Source organism: Anas acuta, chromosome 7 (assembly GCF_963932015.1).
Source record: "Anas acuta chromosome 7, bAnaAcu1.1, whole genome shotgun sequence".
Classification (NCBI taxonomy): Eukaryota; Metazoa; Chordata; class Aves; order Anseriformes; family Anatidae; genus Anas; species Anas acuta.
In genome coordinates, this window is record NC_088985.1 from 12,273,939 (window position 1) to 12,292,902 (window position 18,964).

The following is an 18,964-nucleotide window of genomic DNA, read 5'->3' on the forward strand; positions in this document are numbered from 1 at the left end:
AGAACAACAGAATTAAAATATATTAGAAATATTACAATTTTTAGGTGATAGGCATTGTTATCGATGCTGCTTTTTTGTGTTCAATAGATTAGCTACATTATTCAATAAAGAGTCATTATTCAATAAAAAGGTAAGAAGAAGAAAAAAAGAAAAAGAAACAGAAAAGATAAAACTGAGATGAAACCTTTGTAGTTAGAATGTCACTGAGGATATACTCAACATTTATCTCAGGCAGGCATTAGTTGGTAACCCCTTCTTGTTTCTGTATTTGCTCCTCACTCACCCATCTCAAGTGGATGCAGAGATTAAGAGCAGATAACATTGCAGGATTGTGGGAAGCAGTGAGAAGAAGCAAACCTGAAACAGGTGCTTGACACTGAGCTGTGCATTACGTGTAGTGATTTAAACTATTAGTCAGGCTGTATCAGCTGTGTAACTCAGGTACAGTCCAACTTTTTGCTGGGGAGATGGAAGTTAGGGGTGGAATATTACCTTCTTGTTAGCATACTGCTGTGGCAGACAAGGAGAAGGCAAGGAGTAGAACATTACCTCAGCCTCTCAGGTAATTCTGTGCATAACATAACTTAACTTGTTTCACACTGATGTGCAGAAAACTACAGGTGAGGTTGTAGTCAGTATTAGTTTACACCAGTAAGTAAAAGTTTCATCTATCTATTGGTTTTGCTTGCAGGATGTTGCGTGTGACTTTTTTTTATCTAGTTTGCCTAAATACTTCAGTAATAAGCAATAAAGGAATTCCTTACTAAAGCACTTTTCTGCTGAAATGGATGCAAACGGTCCTCATTTTGTATTAAGTGCCCTGGTTTTGAATAACAACCTTGATGTCTTGCAGATAAAATCTGTGATCAAATCAGTGATGCTGTACTAGATGCCCATCTCAAGCAGGACCCAAATGCCAAGGTTGCTTGTGGTAAGTTTTTTGTTCCTTTGCTTTAAGTCAGTATCCAGTCACTGTTCTTTTATTTTTGATATGTTCGCAAAGAGCATGAAGGTGTCGTGTGCTAACTCATTTTACTCTCAAAAATATGTAAAAATTAACAGTCCTCAAGAGAAGGAGAAACAAGAAGGAACTGAAGTTTTTACAAAGACTGAAGCCTGAGCAGGTAGCAGAAGGATAGAATAACTACAGAAGGACAGACAAGATTGTTAATTTTGTGTGTCAACTGAATATTCTGAGAAACAGATTCTATTTCATCATGGTGGATTATTTAAAGAGTATGTGTATGTTGTTAAAAAAGTATATCCTGTATGGTGTTGAAAAGTACATTTACTATATTTAATAAAGTCCTAATTTTTCAGTGTTAGACCCTGTAACTGCTTGTTTTCTTGATACCTCTTTAGACAGAGTTGTACCATCAGTTGTACCATGAGTTGTAGCACTCATTTTCCTAGTTCAGTTAACTAAACCCCATCCTCACATTCTTCCTCCTTGGACTGGAGGCACATTTTCAAAATAGATAATCACTGTTGAGAATTATTTAGCCTCAGAATGTATCTTAGAGTGATTAAAGATTAAAGGGATTTAAAAATCACAGTTTAATACTACATTTCCCTAAATGACTCTGCATCTCACTGAATCATGAAAGGAATTGCTTGTGGAAGGAGCTAGTTTTGCCAAAGATATGACTGAAAAGTACTAATACTGTATATACCCAGTATATTTCTCTAAATCACCATCATCACAAACCTAGTTGTTTGTCCTAGCGGACTGGTTATTCTGCTGCTTTAATCCTGTTTCCGTCTCCCTTTTCAGAGACAGTATGCAAAACAGGGATGGTGTTGCTCTGTGGGGAGATCACATCTCGTGCTATTGTGGATTATCAACGAGTTGTCCGAGATGCAATTAGACACATTGGCTATGATGATTCAGCTAAAGGTTGGTGGAAAATCTTATGAAATCCTTGAAGAGCAAGCAATAGGCAACTGCAAACCTGGTCTGTCAGCACTTCCTTATGTGGGCTTTAGCAAGCCTGATAAAAACTGAATATCCCGTGTGAAAGCTGCTTACGTGGTGCTACGTGATACGCTTTCTGGCTTTATCCCTGTAAGTAGAAAAAAACATCATATATTAGTTAAAACTAAAAAGGAGAAGGCAGAATCGACTTTTATGCATGAATGTGAGCCGCAGAACCTACCACTAACCCAAACTTGGGAGAACGTGAATCTGTTATTTTGCAAGCTGATTAATGCATTTTGGTCAGAAAGAGAGGGACGAAGAAACTCAGTTCATTTTGTGTTATCATTATGTATGTGCATTGCAGTAGCATCCAGAATTTTCAGGTGGAGAGCAGGTTCTCACTGTACAAGGTGCTCTATTAGCTCTGAGCAAACTCCTAGGCTGAGCAGTCCAGGTCAGGTTTGTGTGTCATATAAATGACAGAAAAGTCAAAATGATTTATATACCAGACTCATTCTACCATCTGATTTGCCATGTATCTCTTTATACACTACAGGCATTCCAAAGATGCTGTTAACAATAATTACATTTTTTAAGGGTTTTTAATTAAAAACAGTAGTTTCCTGCAATCCTTCAATAGCTATCAAATTTCTAGGGAGAATGTATTGGGAGAATAGTATAGCAACACATCTGGAAGTTACCTCTATTATGACATAGCAGCAGGGCTTCCAGAAAGTATTGTCATATTTAGCAGTTTGCAAAACTGATTTTTACCCAAACAGCCTAATGATAATGGCAGATGCAGTGACCCTGTAAAAAACACCTGCTATGCAGAAGTACACAAAAGGGTAAACCAATTGCACACAGACATACTGTTTACTTCTCTAATTAGCCTATTTAAAAGGGGGTGGTGAGGATTCTTCAAATGGATCGTATGCATATGGATGTGTATGTAAGTTTCATTGGATGAACATGAGTGTGGGTAACAGTTAGCAGTAGGTACAGGTTTAGAATATGCTGGATTTGGAGAGATGCAAATTACTCTTAATATACCTAGGGAAAGGTGGAAAATTTTGCCACAATCATATGCAAGTCTGTGATTTTATTTTTAAAATCTTCCTTGTGGTCTTTGAAATTAATGTGAAGTAATTTCCTACTTCCAGATTTGCTGTGAGACTCAATTTTTTTTTCCTCTGTCTATGGCTCTCACACAAATTCCCATAAGACATTTAGGTACATACTCTACATGTATTACAAATAGTGTATCAGGGAGCAGATCCCTCAGTTAGAGGTTAATGTCAGCTCATAAGAATTTATAAAAAAGGGTTTTCAACATTGTTTATTTAGGACAGGCTCCCAAATAGTCAATTTTTTTAAAAACTAGTTTTCTCCAGTTAGCATTTCCTAACCCGAGTTGGCTTGGCAATAGGGTGCCAAAGCAAGAGAAAACAAACAGAAACAATCAATAAAGGCGACCCTATATACTGTATCACCTCCTCAGAAGAATGAAAGCATTGTATTGACAAAAATGTAACAAGAAACAGTAGTTAGGTTGTGAATTCTGAATGTGGTATCCTTCAGAATGAAGATTGTGTTGTGTGGTTACATGTTACTTTCCTCAATTGTAACAGAAGAAAATAATTTGCCACTATTCTTTTTTCTAAATAGGCTTTGACTACAAGACTTGTAATGTTTTAGTGGCACTGGAACAGCAGTCACCCGATATTGCCCAGGGTGTTCATCTACACAGGGATGAAGAAGATGTTGGTGCTGGAGATCAGGTAGACATGACATCATATCTAAAACATTAAAGCTGTTTGAATGGAAAGAACTTACCCCACCTCATTGCCCAGTTTTCTAAAACAAAGCCCATCTGAAGATTTGCACATGTCCATCTTGGGCTAGTCCAGAATAAGAAACATATCTTTATTAAAACAGTCGGAAGTTGTTTGAGGACAGGCTTTTAACTGGTGTTTGTCATGGTACTCCACAGAAGTCAGGAGAGCTCTGTCAGTTTGTACTAGCTCAGAATGTGTCCTTCAGAAATTAGCAATTTATTTTTTTTTTTTTGCTTATGTTTTTCGTGTGTTTGTTAAGGAGTTTTAGATTCCTTAGACTATTAATCTTGCAGCCTGGTTTGTTGTGTATGATGGAATAAACAAAAGATCTTTCCACTTCCACAAAGCTCTTGAGATTTTACACAGCAAAAAATTAGGCGATGCTTCAACTGTCTGCAGCATTAGTACAATGAAGGCAAATATGCCAGAGTACTTTTAATTCTCCTTTATTTCCCAGAGGCAGAGATCTGTTTTATTATGGTAGGTGTTCCACATAATTAAGGCTGTCCAAGCTGTGTTTCTGTGAGTGAAATAACACACGTAGATAATTACTGTGTGTTCCCAAGAGAAAGATGCTAACATAAAAACTCCATAATCTGACCGATGTCTGTATGAATGAGTTTAACATTTACAGTAGGTATCATTAGTAGTAATATGTAATTTATAACAATGCTGTTGAGAACCATATCAGAGTTCAGGAGCCAAGCTAATATTGTTCAAATAACCCTTGAGGACTAGATTAAAATGCTAAAAAAAAAAAAAAAAGCTACAGAAGATGAAAAGATGCCTGACTTTTTTTGGCGCTTTCATGGTTTCCCTTCCTGTTGAAGGGAAACCTCTCTTTATTATATCACAGCATGTGCTGGGTGAGGAGACAGAAAATGCTACTAACCACCTAACAGATGAGAATGTGATGCAGGGAATGTGACCGCATAATAGTAGAAGCTGTGACTAGAAGCATGCGGTATTGCAAATCTCGGGCAGGAACCTTAACTGTTGAGTAGTACCTCTTTTAAGCAACATCCAAATTCTATCCCACTGAAATGTCAGATGTGAGCCGCAGTAGAAGTTAGTGGCAGTATTCATACATGAAAGCCTCTACAGCCTTTCCAGACCAGGAAGAACACCTTTTGCATGACAGAATAGCCCTGATATTGTTTTGCTCAAACAGATCTTTTCTTGAGGAAACTTTTTTCACAGACACCTCTCAGTCTTTGTCCACATTGCTTGCCCAACATGGAAATTTTCAGGCCCTCAGTAAAAAATTATTGGAATGCGGTTTGTTTCTCATTACACTGTAGCATGTTGGAGCCTGATCCCAGTTTATGCTTCTTGGACTATAATGTAAAGAGTAGAAAGTAAACCCGAGGGTACTGTTTACTTTTTGTTTCAGATGAAATCTCCTTGCCTTTAGTTGTGGTGCTTTTTAACAGTAATTGAAGTATCTCTTCTCCTCCTGTAGGGTTTGATGTTTGGTTATGCAACGGATGAGACAGAGGAATGTATGCCTCTAACAATTATTCTTGCTCATAAACTGAATGCCAGGTTAGCAGAGCTGAGGCGCAATGGAGAGCTTCCTTGGCTGAGGCCTGACTCTAAGACACAGGTAAATATTGCCGTCATTCTGGTTTCTCTCTTTTACCAGCAGAGTAGAAATCCAATCATTTATGGATAGTCCAAGTGATTGAAAACTATCATTTTTTACTTTTGCAAAATGTTATATGGTCTTAATGGAAAAAATCAGTGGTGGTTGGAGTATCAGGATTGCTACTGTAAAAGCTACAAGTAGCAGATGAAGAACTTTCAGACTTACAATAGTCTCTTCGACTGTTGGAAAATGGTTAACCTGTATCAGAGTGTTAGATGCATTAGCCATATACAGATGAGGGAACATTAAACCCTTTAGATCTGAATGCTTGGTGCTGGTTGAAAAAGTAACAGGAAATTTGAAGGTTTTATTTGTATTTAGGGCTTTAGACTGGCCTTTTTTGAAGAAGCACTAAGAATGTAAATTTTTGAGGCTTGGCAGTGTAGCTAGGAATCCCAACCAAAAGGTGCATTGTGGACAGTTTCATAGGAAACCAAATTGTCAATATCAACTCTTTTTTTCCTCACCACTGCATAAATGAAGAATGAAGAAGAAGGGTTCATCCCCAGGTGAGCAGTGGTCATTATAATATCAATATTGACAATCTGTTGCAGTTCTTCTCTTGGAATAGCATAGCATGAGGTTTGATGTGTAAGTAGCTACAATTCATAGTAACGGTGGGTTGCATTTTTCCCCCCTTCTCCCTGCTCTATTCAGGTCACTGTGCAGTATATCCAGCAGAATGGAGCAGTCATCCCAGTGCGCGTTCATACCATTGTGATATCCGTACAACACGATGAAACCATTTCGCTGGAGAACATGCGCAAAACCCTGAAGGATCGTGTAATTCAAGCCGTGGTCCCTGCAAAATACTTGGATGAGAGAACTATTTATCACCTTCAGCCTAGTGGACGTTTTGTTATTGGAGGACCTCAGGTTTGAATCATATTATTTTGTTGTTTGTATCAGCTTGTTATTGTCAGTGGGTGTGTGCCTTCACAGAAATGGTCAGCCCATCTGGCACATCGGTCCTAAATTGTGAGAAGCAACCAGCGTATCACTATAAGTTTGTGTGTCATTGGTAGTCTAGACTATGGTCAAATGGATAGCCAAACTTGAGCTGTAACTTCTAGAAAATCAACCTGTGGCAGTCATAGCTGCATGCCAAGCAGAAGGCTACACATACGAAATTCTTCAGCTGTGCACTGAATTGCAGCCACTAAAAAATGCAAGGCTTTGAGGTGTGACCTAAACTGCACACATTGTAAAATATAGTATAATTACCCGTAAGTCAACCAGCAATACCTTTCCTGCTCTTGTGGTGGAACTGTATGGCTTATGTTTGCATGTACAAATGCAGACATGTTGCAGCGTATCTTTGCAGCTTTTAAAGCCTTGGATAAGTTTACTTAGTGTGAGTCAATCTGCCTGTGTGTCCATGGCCTTACAGCCACTACTATCATTACTGGACTTGCACAATTTACGATGTGTTGCAGCAATCAGAAAATTACTGTTTGTTTCCTTGTCTGTTATGTCATGAACTTTCTGAGTACAACTAAGTGTTATTTTTAATAAAGCAAGCTATGGAAGGCTGTCTTAAATTGCAGCCTCATTCATCTAAGGAAGATGCGTACCTCACTTGGGGATTTTCACCTTACGTTTCCAAGCATAGTGGCCCCTTGAATTCTGGCTGTGCCGTAGTCAGTCATTTTGCTGCTATCACTGTTTTTTCAAAAGTAACACCTGCTGGTAGTATAAGGACATCACAACTCATTACAGAAGTGACTTCCACACAATTTATGTGTGCTCTTCAGCCCCTTTAAATGGAAGTGTGCTTTTTTTCTTTTCAGCTGTCCATTTCTCTTCCTCTCACTCACTTGCTGTCAAGTCATAAGGGCACACAAGGTGTTCCCACCACACCTGTCTCTGCCATAGTCAGAAATTAAGGGTTGAGTCAAGCAGCAGAAGCGCAGGAGGACAGGGTCTTTTAGGCAAGCTCAGCTATCTGCAATTCAGATTTTCAGCTCGCTGTTTTCTTAGCAGAATGGGACAAACAGTGCCAAAGGTTTTAGTCTGTGTATGTGCTCGGTCTTTCTAAGGAAAACCTTGGCTTTCCTCCTGTGTTTGCTATGCAAACATTCCAGCAGCTGAATTTTACTGGCATGATATTGTATAGAAAGGGAATTTCAAACCTGCCCACAGCAGTGGGAACTGAATGTTAAATTAGACTATGTTTCCATTCACACCAGAACACTTAGAATTTATTAAATAAGGGGTCAGATAATTAGTCAGGTAGTGATCAGCTAACCTAGATTGAATGAAAATATCAAATACTTACAAGGAGCAAGCAAGATAGCTGTGCAGGCAGCCAAAAGGTTGTCTGTGTTTCCCTATTTAATGTCTTACAATTTTTGTATATAAGTATCTGTTCTAATGTTTACTTCTCAATTACCTTTAACAGCGTTTACTCCATACCTGTTCTGTATCGTTTGCATAAGAGTGTAAATATTTTGAAGCTGGAAATGTGTTTTTAGCATGTACTTGTATGACAGTCTCTGTAGTGATACCGCACCAGAAGTGCTGAGTGCTAGCCTCCACGTAGTGGTGTATAAAGTAGCACTGGCATACCTTAAATTAAAGGGAAAGACTTGGTATTCACCCTACTTCAGATTTTGGCCAAAAGAAATGAAAGCCTCATCTATTTGTTTTAACCCAACATAAAGTGTCTCAGTGGTTCATTTATGGCATGTATTATGGTAGCAATATCCTGTATTTTGTTTGTTTGTGGTAGATGGATTGCATTTAGACTGAGGCTCCCATAGTGTTCCTATATTTTTGAAGCAGGAACCGAATGCTCTAGCTTTCTAGATGTAAAGCTCTTTGGTTGGCTACCAAACACCAGTCAAGTATGGCTTATTTTACGAATCTGACTTTAAAGAGCAGTTATAGCCACTTTAGGAGCTCATTGAGAAGTTAAGTCCTTCAGCTATCCCAGAACAATCTGTAAGTGGCGAACTTATATATGCATGGTCTTCAGAGGGCTGTGTAGTCTTGAGGGTTATAATAAAGTGGATTGTAAAATGGCCTAATTCTTTTACTGAATTAGGGTGACGCTGGTGTTACTGGTAGAAAGATCATTGTGGATACTTACGGTGGCTGGGGAGCCCACGGAGGTGGTGCCTTTTCTGGAAAAGACTATACAAAGGTGGACCGATCAGCAGCATATGCAGCCCGTTGGGTGGCCAAGTCCCTTGTGAAAGCTGGGCTCTGCCGCCGTGTTCTGGTTCAGGTATGTTTTGTTCTGGATGTTGCTTTTCTCCAAAAGATAGGTCATTTTCAGCTTTACCTTGAGCAAATGTCATACAGGGCACTGTACTTGAAGTTGTCTTGCAGTTGGATTGGGGCTGGAGAAAGAAATATATTGGTGTGCTTGGTTCAAGACCGCTGTAATGTGGCTAACAGCCCATCTGCTTCCTGAAGCTGGAATGTGTCACCTAGCTTTCATTTTATCAGCAGGTTTTCCAGACATTTCCTGAGCCCTTAACCCTCTGACACTTACTGTCATGAACATGGGATGACTAGGTAATGAAGAAGAAATTTGTCCAGAGACTTCAGTTTTTTCAAAGGTTTCTCTTTTTTTTTTTCTTCCCTACAAATACAGATTATACAATTACAGGACAGGAAGCAGAGGCCTTCAGTTTCCTCAGAAGGCTCAGGAATGAGTGCTTTGGTCTCTTGTATTCTCTTGCCCACCAAAGTGCCGTACTTGATAATTGCGTTGTATTTTTTGCTGTAGGTGTCTTATGCCATAGGAGTAGCTCAACCACTTTCCATTTCACTATTCACTTATGGAACTTCACAAAGAACAGAGAAAGAACTGCTGGACATTGTGCACAAAAACTTTGATCTTCGGCCTGGAGTCATTGTCAGGTATGGAAACACATATATACATAAATATCTTCGCGATCACATCTTAGAACTGAGTACTTACAAAACCATTCAATGTTACAATTTAATAAGTAGCCTCCTAAGCTAGCATTAAAATGTTCTATGCACTACAAAAGAGACTTTTTGTCAGACTTTGGAGTTGATAGTTTTTATGGATCCATCAGTGTGCCATATTTTTAAAGGTGACATTTGTTTTCCAGTTTCACACACTTTCAGCCTTTGGCCTTATATAGTCTACACAATTGAAATGAATAATTTTTTTATGCCAAGAATTTAAACCTTGCTGTTAAAAAGAAATATGTGTTGTTTTATAAAAGGAAATAGAGATACTTCTTTTCCATTAAAACTCATAATTTTTGTAGCCCTACAGTACTTAATGTTTAAGTTTTGTTGTCAGTTTTATAATTCATATTTGAGCATGTTCACCGGTGTGTTTGCATCTCCAGAAATGCCTCATAGATAAAGGGCGTGAAATGGGTATCAACATCAGGATTTTATTGTTAAATACCACGATTATCATAATGTGAAGAATTTTCTTTTCTTTTTTAATATTCACAGGGATTTAGACCTAAAAAAGCCCATTTACCAGAAAACTGCATGTTATGGTCACTTTGGAAGAAACGAATTCTCATGGGAAGTGCCTAAAAAACTTGTATTTTGACACTTGCTCTCTCTGTTTAAAAACACCAAGGAAGAGAAGTCCACTAATATGAGGATGCTCCCAAAATTGAAATCTGACAGCTTTGTATTCAAGGAATGGAATTTTAGATTTTAAATGGAGAGAAAGAAAAGGATATTTTCTTGGAAATTGATTTTTTTTAACCCTCAGTGTCTTTCATTATCTAAGATATCAAAGACAGAGTCCTTTTAATCAGCATAAGACAACAAAATGTTGTTTACTTGTTATTGCTGCTCTATTGGTTCTTTTGATAAAGGCAAAACGTGACTCAGGTACTCAAACCAATGGCTGAGCCTCAAACCTTTTGTGGGCAAAGGAAAGGATGACTTTCCCAACTCTGACTAAGGGTCGGCAGATCTCTTGCTTCTAATTAGACAATGGGAAATTCTGGGGTCCAATTTCCTTACTGGAGTTAGCATTGCATGCAACTGGGGGTTGCTTTGATGGGAGAAGGCTGGATATCACATAACAGTGTCTCGGCCTCTTCTGTAGAAGATGTTAACATATATATAATATTTAAATCTTCCTCACTGGGTATGTGCTGTTACTGTTGTGTTTCAATTACCTGTGTTTTTGAAACATGTGTTCTCCTATAAAGCAATCATACAATAAAATGCTCTTTCCTACCATTTATACCTCCTTTGGTCTATGTTTTTAATGTTACAGTATAATGGTTGGCTCCACATAGCCTCTTTTACCCCTGTAAGGGTGTTGTTTAGTAACAAAAATGAATTATAGTATGTTTTGGAGTTGTGATACAAAGTCATTTTTCACTACATGTGATAACTGTGTAGTCCTTCTGATTAATAGAAACTTGGTGAAAACGTATTTGATTTTTAACTCGTATGTTTGCACTTGACAGTATTCTCTCCCTTAGTTTTTACTCCCAAATGTTAGGTTATGGTTATTGTATCGGTTACCAGGTTTTATGTGATTTAGATATAAAATAATGTGAATAGAAATAATTGCAAAAATATTGGAAAAAAAGTAGATTGTGAGGTTAAAATTTGGACCACTGCCCTGTCCAGCAGTCTCTCACTGAAGAACTAGCCACTAGATGGCCGTGTGTCCCTCTACAGCAGAGGAAGTCTTTGCAGAAGCTATGTCCCCATTTGTGCCCATGCTTGGCTGCACCGTCCTGCTACCAGCACACTCACTCCTGCTGGAGATGGCGATGCCTCGCCTCTTACCAGCTTTGGATAAGCAGTGTATATGGTGGGTTAGTTAGGTGACTTAACCCTAGCTTTATGGTTTAAGCAGTGCTTCTTGTAGTGCCTTTGTGCTGAAGTCCTGCCACCCCACATTTCTCTCCATATTCAATGTCTTTGTATAGTGGCACCAACACAGATGTGGAGGTGGAGAATGCCTGGCTGATGAGCAATAAAGAAAAGCTGCCATTTTCTTCTGTCAGTCTGTCACAAACATAACTTCATTCGATCAAGTCAGAAGCTTTTCCATTTTAGTAATTATACTAATGAGCTATATGACCTGTGAGAGAGAGCAGAACAAGTAATAGGTTTTTGTGTAGCATCCGATCTCCTTGGGACTTAGAACAGAAATTGGACCTGTGGACACATATTGGCAGAAAAATATGTTAAGGTACAGCTGCACCTTAAATAATTGGCAAAATTTTCCCAGGGACTATTTCCTGGCTGCGTATTGTTCGTCATGCAAGGAAAAAGATTGCTGTGTGTGTCAGCCTCAGAAATATAAATTGTTTGGGTCCAGGTCTGAGTGATCTGCCTAGAAACGTAAACTGTGGCCTTCAGCATTAAAAAGTTGTTTTGCTAATGAACTTTTACCTATCAGTAATGTATACAGGATTAAGTATATGGGACTTTTTACTAGGTAATGAGGGTGTCCCTATTAATGCTGCCATAGAACTATTTTGTGGAAGCGTGTTATGGTCCAGCTTACAACCCTGTATCAAGACTTGCCTGACATGAGAGGAAAACCTGTCTTTGTCAGGGCAATGGTGGCCCTGCTGTTGGCTTCGCTGGGCCAGGATCTCCTGGTCATAACGGGTTATACTACAACTAGCAGAAGCAAGCAAGCAAACACAGGAAGACACCAGAAAGAGTTCTGTATAAATAAATGTGTTGTGTAACATGACATGAAAGCTGAACATCCCTGTCTCAACAAAAAGAAACACCTGCAGACAAAATGAACAGGTCTACTCTGACAGTAACAAGAACAAGCATTAAAGAATTCGGTGCATTTCTTAAATGTGTGTGCATTTCCAGGATAGGTGACACAAAGCATGAAACCTGTGAACTGTAGGTTCAATATATGCCGTAGGAGTCCCAAGAACAGAATCCTTGCTGGGGGCTGGGATGTGTGGGCGGGCTGGCCTGGTGGCCCTGCAAGGCCAGGCAGTGGGGTGATGGTGCGGGTGAGAGGCCGCTGGGTTAAAGGTGTGACACCAGAACTTGCATTTCACAAATGGGGTCAGGCAGATCTCCAGCATGTGAGCAGTGTGCAGATACCGAGTTAACCCACTACTAAAGGATAGAAATGATCACAGTTGTGTGGCAATTTTGCTAGCTATTCAGCTTGTCCTATGACTAGACATGTGTGCGAAATTCATGGGTCCCTTAAAAAGTACAAACTACAAATGGACATACCATGGTACTGATGATAGGATATGTGCAGGGAGTAGGTTCATGTTCTCAGGACTTTTTTTCTTCTTCTTTTTTATTTTTTTTTTCCTGCCAGAGGTGATGCTTTGTTTAATTTTTAGGTAATAACCTAGAAACAGGAAAACATAACTTGCCCTCTTTACTAAGTAGCTGAACTCTGGATGTTACAGGATAGTAGTGTGCATCCCCTGGGTCCAAATATACGTGGCCATTATCTGTTGTTCTGAGCTTTCTCTTGGAGACTGAGATACAGGTTTGGGCCCTTTTGGCCTACTGATGTTGTCTATATGAATGTGCACGTGTGTGTGTCAGACAATCACAGATGGATAGAGTGAGAGAGAAGGAGAGCGAGAGCAAGAGCATGCAAGAGAGTGCATACAGTAAACCTGTTTGCAATACAACAGTAATCTGAACATTTCCCAATGGGGCTGGCAGCAGCCACAGGGAAGCCAGCGCACCTCAGCCGTAAGGAGCACCTCCCCCTGGCCTCCCCAGCCTCCTCTGGCAGACTGTCCAGCGGCTTCCCAGCAAGTTAGGCAATATCCGCGTCCCCCATCCCATCGTAGTGTCCTATCACAGCACTGCCTGGTGCCCGGCGTGGTGCAAACTGGCTGCCCAGCCAAACGCAGCCCTGTACCTGGCACCAGCACTTCAGCTTCTAGGCTCCACAAGCAACGGGTAGCCGGGCCCTGATCTCCCGCAGCGAAAATGCGGTTTGGCTCCTGCCTGCTCTGGCGAACACTGCTTTTTGTAAGCGTAGCAGAGTTTCTTACAGGTAAGATAATACCGGTCTTAAGTATGAATTGGAATTACTTAGAAAATGACTATCATCTAAATAAAATGAGGCATCCCACTTGGGAATCCAGGCCTGGGTAGCCACACATAGGTGATAGCATTGTAAACTGTTAAGGGTAAATTAATATGTGCAGGGTTTATTCACATTTGAGCCCTGATTGCCTCAGATATACAAGGTAGCACTAGCACTGCAGCACAGTGGCACAATTCCCATAAAGAAGTACTGGTTTTTGAGCTTTGGGGTTTCTGTGTGTGTACCAGAGAGGATCATTAACCAACTATGTACATGCTTCTCTCTTTGTCTTCTAGTTTTTTCTGGAATGGGAGTTTTTGCCATTCCAAGTGACTGCAAAAGTGCAACCATAGATGACGTGAATAAGTGTCTTGAGGTAAGAGGCTGGCTGTACTGTCCAAACCTGGAGAGGTAGCACACACCTTCTGCTGGTGGTGGGAACAGCAGGGCCCTGCCGGGAAGAGTGCGGGGAACAGGGCCCTGCCGGGAACAGGGCAGAGTGGGACGTAAGCATGCTTGCTTTGGCACTCCTGGCCTGCTTTGTACATGGTGGGAGGGGAGGGAGAATACAGGCATTTGACATGCTGTGTCTTTGACCCTGTTACTGCTAGTTGAAAGCCTTATAGATGTGTTTTGCAGTTCTGCTTTGCTCCACGTATACAGAAATGCTTGCACACAAACAGCCATCTCTTTTACCTCACATGTATAAAGTTTTCAACTCCACCTTCAAATGTAACAGTAAATATTTTAAATATTAGCAAAGCTAGGTAACTGAAAGCCTCCGCTTTATGACTTTTTGCCCCTACCTTCTATGGACTACGTATACCATAAGGGAGAGACCAAGCAGCAACCCTTGAATACAGTAGGAAATGTATTTCTTTGCCACATATATGTGATTGATGTCCATCGCTTTTACCAATGTCTCTTAGAGCCTCAAGACTAAGAACCAGAGTTACCTGTTGCTGATGAGTGCCTCAGCATCTGGTAGTGAGAATTGCACTGTATCTTTTTCCTGTGTCTGAGTTCAAAGTAAATGGAATCTGTCATAGTGATGGCAGACACTTGTGTTTTGGTTGTGGAGGTTACCACAGTTTTTAACTATCCACAGATGTGTGTGGGCATATACATATGGAGAGGAAATAATATATGCATATCCATGTAGAGCAACTGCTAGATAAAAATACAGAAACGTCTTTGTTTACACACAGTCACAAATACCTACATTTACACACATGCACACACAGAGAAAGTCTGTGAGATGCCAGCATTCTCAGACAAGAATGGCCAACCAACATTTTATACAGGAAGAAGCCACATTCAGCCATTTACAGGTATATATTTTCACACATAGAAGAAAAACATCCATAGCAGTCCTCTCTTTCAAGCCCAGTGTAATGGAAAAAACTCTCTCCCTGTTTTCCTAAAGCAGGTCCCAGGCTTTTCCTCCTCAATTTATCATTTTTTCTTCCCTATCTCCATAGAAATATTCAGAATGCTTCCCTGAAATGGCCAAACAAGGTGGACGAGATTCCCTCAATCACCTCATCTGGGTGCTGCAAGAAAGTCTTGATGTTCTGCGACCTATTCAAGACAAATGTGAGGCCCCTGTTCCTCTTTGTTGGGCGTTGAACGAAGCAGCAGTAGAGAAGCCACAAGATTATTTTTTTGACCTGCAATCAGAATGAGCTAAGTGCCTGCACTTCCTGAGGGACCAAAAAAAAAAAAAAAGTTTAAAAAAAAAATCTCAAGAGGAAGCCAGCAAGTAAGGTTGCTCAGCCACTGCTCTGGCAGAGGGCTGGGAGGCATGGCAGTGTCTGTGCACAGCCTAGTTGAGCTGCTGAGCTGCCTCGCAGTGGTGGGGGGGCCTTGGGGTGAGCTTTTTAGTCATATTTTCCCAAGAAATACTTGGATAGTTTTACCCACAGCAGTACTGAATGTCACTGCTGAGATGAATGGCACTTTGATTCACTTGTTAGGCATAACCGGGGCTCCCAGGGACTTTGATGTCACAGTGACAAGTGACGGGAAAATTGGGGGTTGCAAAAAGGAAAAAAATAGGGCTTTAAGCAAACAAAAATGCTTACTTTGCCAAAGTCAGGTAGAGGGGAAGTTGCTACCCAGCAAAGGTCATGCAGATATAGGTTGCGTGGAAGAGACTCATTTTCACTTGTTTGTGTTTTTCCTCTTTTTTTTTTCCATCTGAAAGTTTGCAAGCATTCACCCCAATGCCCACAGCCTCTGGCCCCTAAGAACGGTGGGCTGGTGTGTGTCACCATCGACAGTGTTGAGTACTGCAAACCCATGTGCAACAAGGTAATAGTCACAGGTCACTGCTAGTAGGTTGCTGGCTTTATTCATTAAGTTTTAAGTGTTTATTGTGTGATGATGTAGGATTTGTCTTGGTATGCCTTTTCTGCCCTAACAGGACAGGGAGAGGGTGTAGTGTTCGTATTGATCTTCACTGGCTGAGTGTTTCTTCATTTACTGTTACTGTGAAGTATCCTAAGACACACCTGTTTTTCCCATCCTGGTTTCCCAAGGGTTACGACTTCCAGTTCCTCAGAAGAAGCAGGCTGTATGAAACGTGTGGCAACACCACTGGGTTTTCCTGGACGACTCAGATGGTTGGGGGGCAAGCACTGGCTGTTTGCGAGCGTGAGTAGTTCTCAAACATGTGGGCAGAGGGATGGAGGATCAGACTGTTGTGTTGTGAAAAGGGAGGCAAGAGAAACAGCCTTGGCACACAGGAGACTGCTAGGGCCAATGCTGGGTCACAAAGGGCTGAGCCAGAAAGCAAGGTAGTTCTAGAACTACCACAAATGCCTGTGCTGATGAGCATTGGTACTTCAGGTTGACCTAGCAAATAGGACCGGTATGCCTGAGGGTTGTGGGACGGTGCCCTTTTTTTAACTGAAAGCATTTATTGTCTTGACACAAAACCTACACTGCCCAGTGGCCGTGTGACCAGCTGGACCGGCAGTGGCAGCACACAGCTGCAGTTTCTCTTGCAAGTGTACCCAAAGAGCCTCATTTAAATTGGACAGCACCTGCAGTATTCACTGTAAGTGCACACAAAAAAAAAAAAACAGCAGCTGTCCCCCAGCCAGGAAGACTACCATTTCACATGGCAGCCCAAGGGTTTGAAGAATGCTCCCATTGCTTCCAGCAAGCAGTCTGTGACCATCTGAATCTGTCATTATGTGCCAAATGTAAAAATAAATTTGCATGCAGATACACAAATACACGAACCTCTCTCTCCCCTGTGGTTAATGGAAAATACTAGACCATCGACTGAGTCCTGTAGCTCGAGCAGTTGTGTTTCCCTAGGCGTAACAAAGCAATCATTCAGTCACTTTTATGCCAGATTGAAAACTTCAGTCTGGGAAATGGGAATGCTGGAGCTTGTGTAGAGATTGGGACAAATGTGCCCGGGTTTAGCTATGTAATTCAGCAGCTTCTGTTGTTGTTGGCTTTGATCTTTTCAGCCTCGGAGACGGCCGTGAGTGGAGCTGAGTCTGCCTATTTCCCTGCCAACAGCAGCTGCCTGCACACATTAGCCTTCTCAGAGCCCAAGCAGCTGAACATTTTCCTCAAAGAACTTGCAGAGCAAGGCGTAGATATCTCCAACCATGACAAGCAGGCGGACTGTCTAATGTGTGGTTACTAGCACCGAGGATGGCAGGCCCGCAACAACGTGTGCCACCAACCAAGCGGCTGTCTACGGTCAGATGTGGGTATTTTGATGACAGAAGCTGAGCAGTGAAATCCCTGCCAAGACCTGCATTTCATTGGAAGGGTAGCAATCATAGTCACCATTTGACCTCAGCTCTTGGGTAGAGGCTACATAGCCTAAAAGTAGCTCACAGTGGGGGCGCTGCAAAGAAAGAAGTTCACTTTTTGAAGCCTTGAATTTGTCTATCCGGAATTATAAAAGAATTTCAGTTGCCTAATGGTTGTGGTCATTAAACACAGTAATTGTTTTCAGAAATCACTGTCTGGCAAGGTCCATCTTTATGGAAAAAAGGGCTGTAGAGTGAAGTATTTTCACCATTGCCAATCAATCACTGGTGTTGCTCTGGTGACCATTGAAGCAGTGGAAGTCACAACAGCTGTGCCTGTAGGGTAACTGTATTCACACACCTGTGGACTCCGGGGTGAAATCAGACCTTGCATACAGGTGCTCAGGGCACTGTGGGTCACATGAGCTGCAAACCCAAAGCTTTGCAGTTTTTTGGGGGACAGGTCAAATGGTTCTCACTTTGTACTTAAGAACCTATGGATGTCCCACAGAATTACATACCCTTAGGTAGAGTGCAGTGCAAGCCTAGGACTCCAAAAGTGCCCCGGGGGGTTGCTGTAGTGAGATAAAGAAGCCAAAAAAGTGTGCCATTTCAAGCCAGCACAAAATGTGAGAAATGGGAGTGGCCTGAACTGATGAGCATTGATTGCTATACACTACCTTAAAATTTCATCATATCTTCCTACGCAGATAATGCAGTTTCTGAAAGCTGTGGCCTACCTTCAGAGGAGCAATACAAAAGCAGATGAGGTCTGGCTGGTAGTATGGTTGGGACAGGCTATATAGAGGGTAGAGCTCTAGGGCTGTGGACTGAGTGCAGGGCTGACTGGCTCCGATGCTCTGGTGTCAGCACAGTAGTGCAGGGGCAGCTCCTGGCACTAGCCCAAGATTACCACAGCCTCTGACTAGTCACCCTCCACAATATCCCCCCACTTGATGAACAAAGATCCAAGTGATGTTGTGTTGTCATTGAATCTTTCCAGGAAATAGGGAAACTCTTGTACCTTCTCCTATCCCCTTGCTTCTATGAGCTCTCCCTCTCTTACACCACCTTGTATACCCCCTGTGCTCATGTTTACACTGGAAACCCGAAGCCAGAGAGTAGGAAGCAGAAAGAGCAGCAAACGCTGGTTGTTGGCTGTCTGGCATGTAGGGTGAGTGAAGGCCAAGACAACACAGCACTGGCAATCCAGTGTATTTGTGGAGCTGTTGCTACGGAGCAGACGTGTATGTGAATTATGATGAAATCTAAACAGAAAGCCTAGGTATTGCTTGCTTGGTTTGCAGTGGAAGCAAAGCCTGGGGTTTTGTTTGAGTTTTCTTCTGTTGAGCAAACACTGAAGCTGTGGATCTGAAGACATTTCAGACTGTTTGTGTTTTCTGTCTCCTCTTTACCTTTTCCACAATCCCGTGAATCTCTCAGATACAGAGGTAACACTGCACATGAAGTGTAAGAGACCTTTACCTCAATAGTCAGGTAAAGGATTTGGAGATATAACAGTATGTAAGGAAAATTAAGCACTGCCTTTCGTGTTTGGAATCCAGTCATGACAAGCAAGGAAAAAAATAAATAAATCTGTTGCCTTTGGGCCCAGAACCAGCCAGTCATATGACTGTTTATTAACATAGCAAGTACACCAATGAAGGTATGACTTGACTGCGTTGCCTGTGTAAGAACTGTAAGGCAGTAATGTAAGTAGGCACTGTGTTGGTGAGAAAAGTGGAGTAGAGTAAAAGGAAAACAAAT

General features: G+C 41.3%; 2 protein-coding genes across 2 annotated transcripts in view; both read left to right on the top strand.

The window, feature by feature from the left end:
• MAT1A (methionine adenosyltransferase 1A) overlaps window positions 1-10,600 on the top strand; it is a 17,580-nt gene extending 6,980 nt beyond the window's left edge. The window contains exons 2-9 of the mRNA XM_068687897.1: window positions 854-931; window positions 1,775-1,897; window positions 3,587-3,699; window positions 5,219-5,362; window positions 6,062-6,280; window positions 8,451-8,633; window positions 9,141-9,274; window positions 9,851-10,600. Of these exons, the coding sequence (XP_068543998.1) occupies window positions 854-931; window positions 1,775-1,897; window positions 3,587-3,699; window positions 5,219-5,362; window positions 6,062-6,280; window positions 8,451-8,633; window positions 9,141-9,274; window positions 9,851-9,953 (1,097 nt within the window). The 3' untranslated portion in view covers window positions 9,954-10,600. The remainder of the gene's footprint in view (window positions 1-853; window positions 932-1,774; window positions 1,898-3,586; window positions 3,700-5,218; window positions 5,363-6,061; window positions 6,281-8,450; window positions 8,634-9,140; window positions 9,275-9,850) is intronic.
• A 2,341-nt stretch (window positions 10,601-12,941) lies between these two features.
• Window positions 12,942-17,406, top strand: LOC137859171 (uncharacterized). The gene is made up of 6 exons (XM_068687906.1): window positions 12,942-13,385; window positions 13,715-13,794; window positions 14,900-15,014; window positions 15,625-15,731; window positions 15,959-16,073; window positions 16,904-17,406. Exons 1-6 carry the CDS (start codon window positions 13,319-13,321, stop codon window positions 17,083-17,085), a joined length of 666 nt encoding a protein of 221 aa, XP_068544007.1. The 5' UTR covers window positions 12,942-13,318; the 3' UTR covers window positions 17,086-17,406.
• Window positions 17,407-18,964: the final 1,558 nt, after the last annotated feature.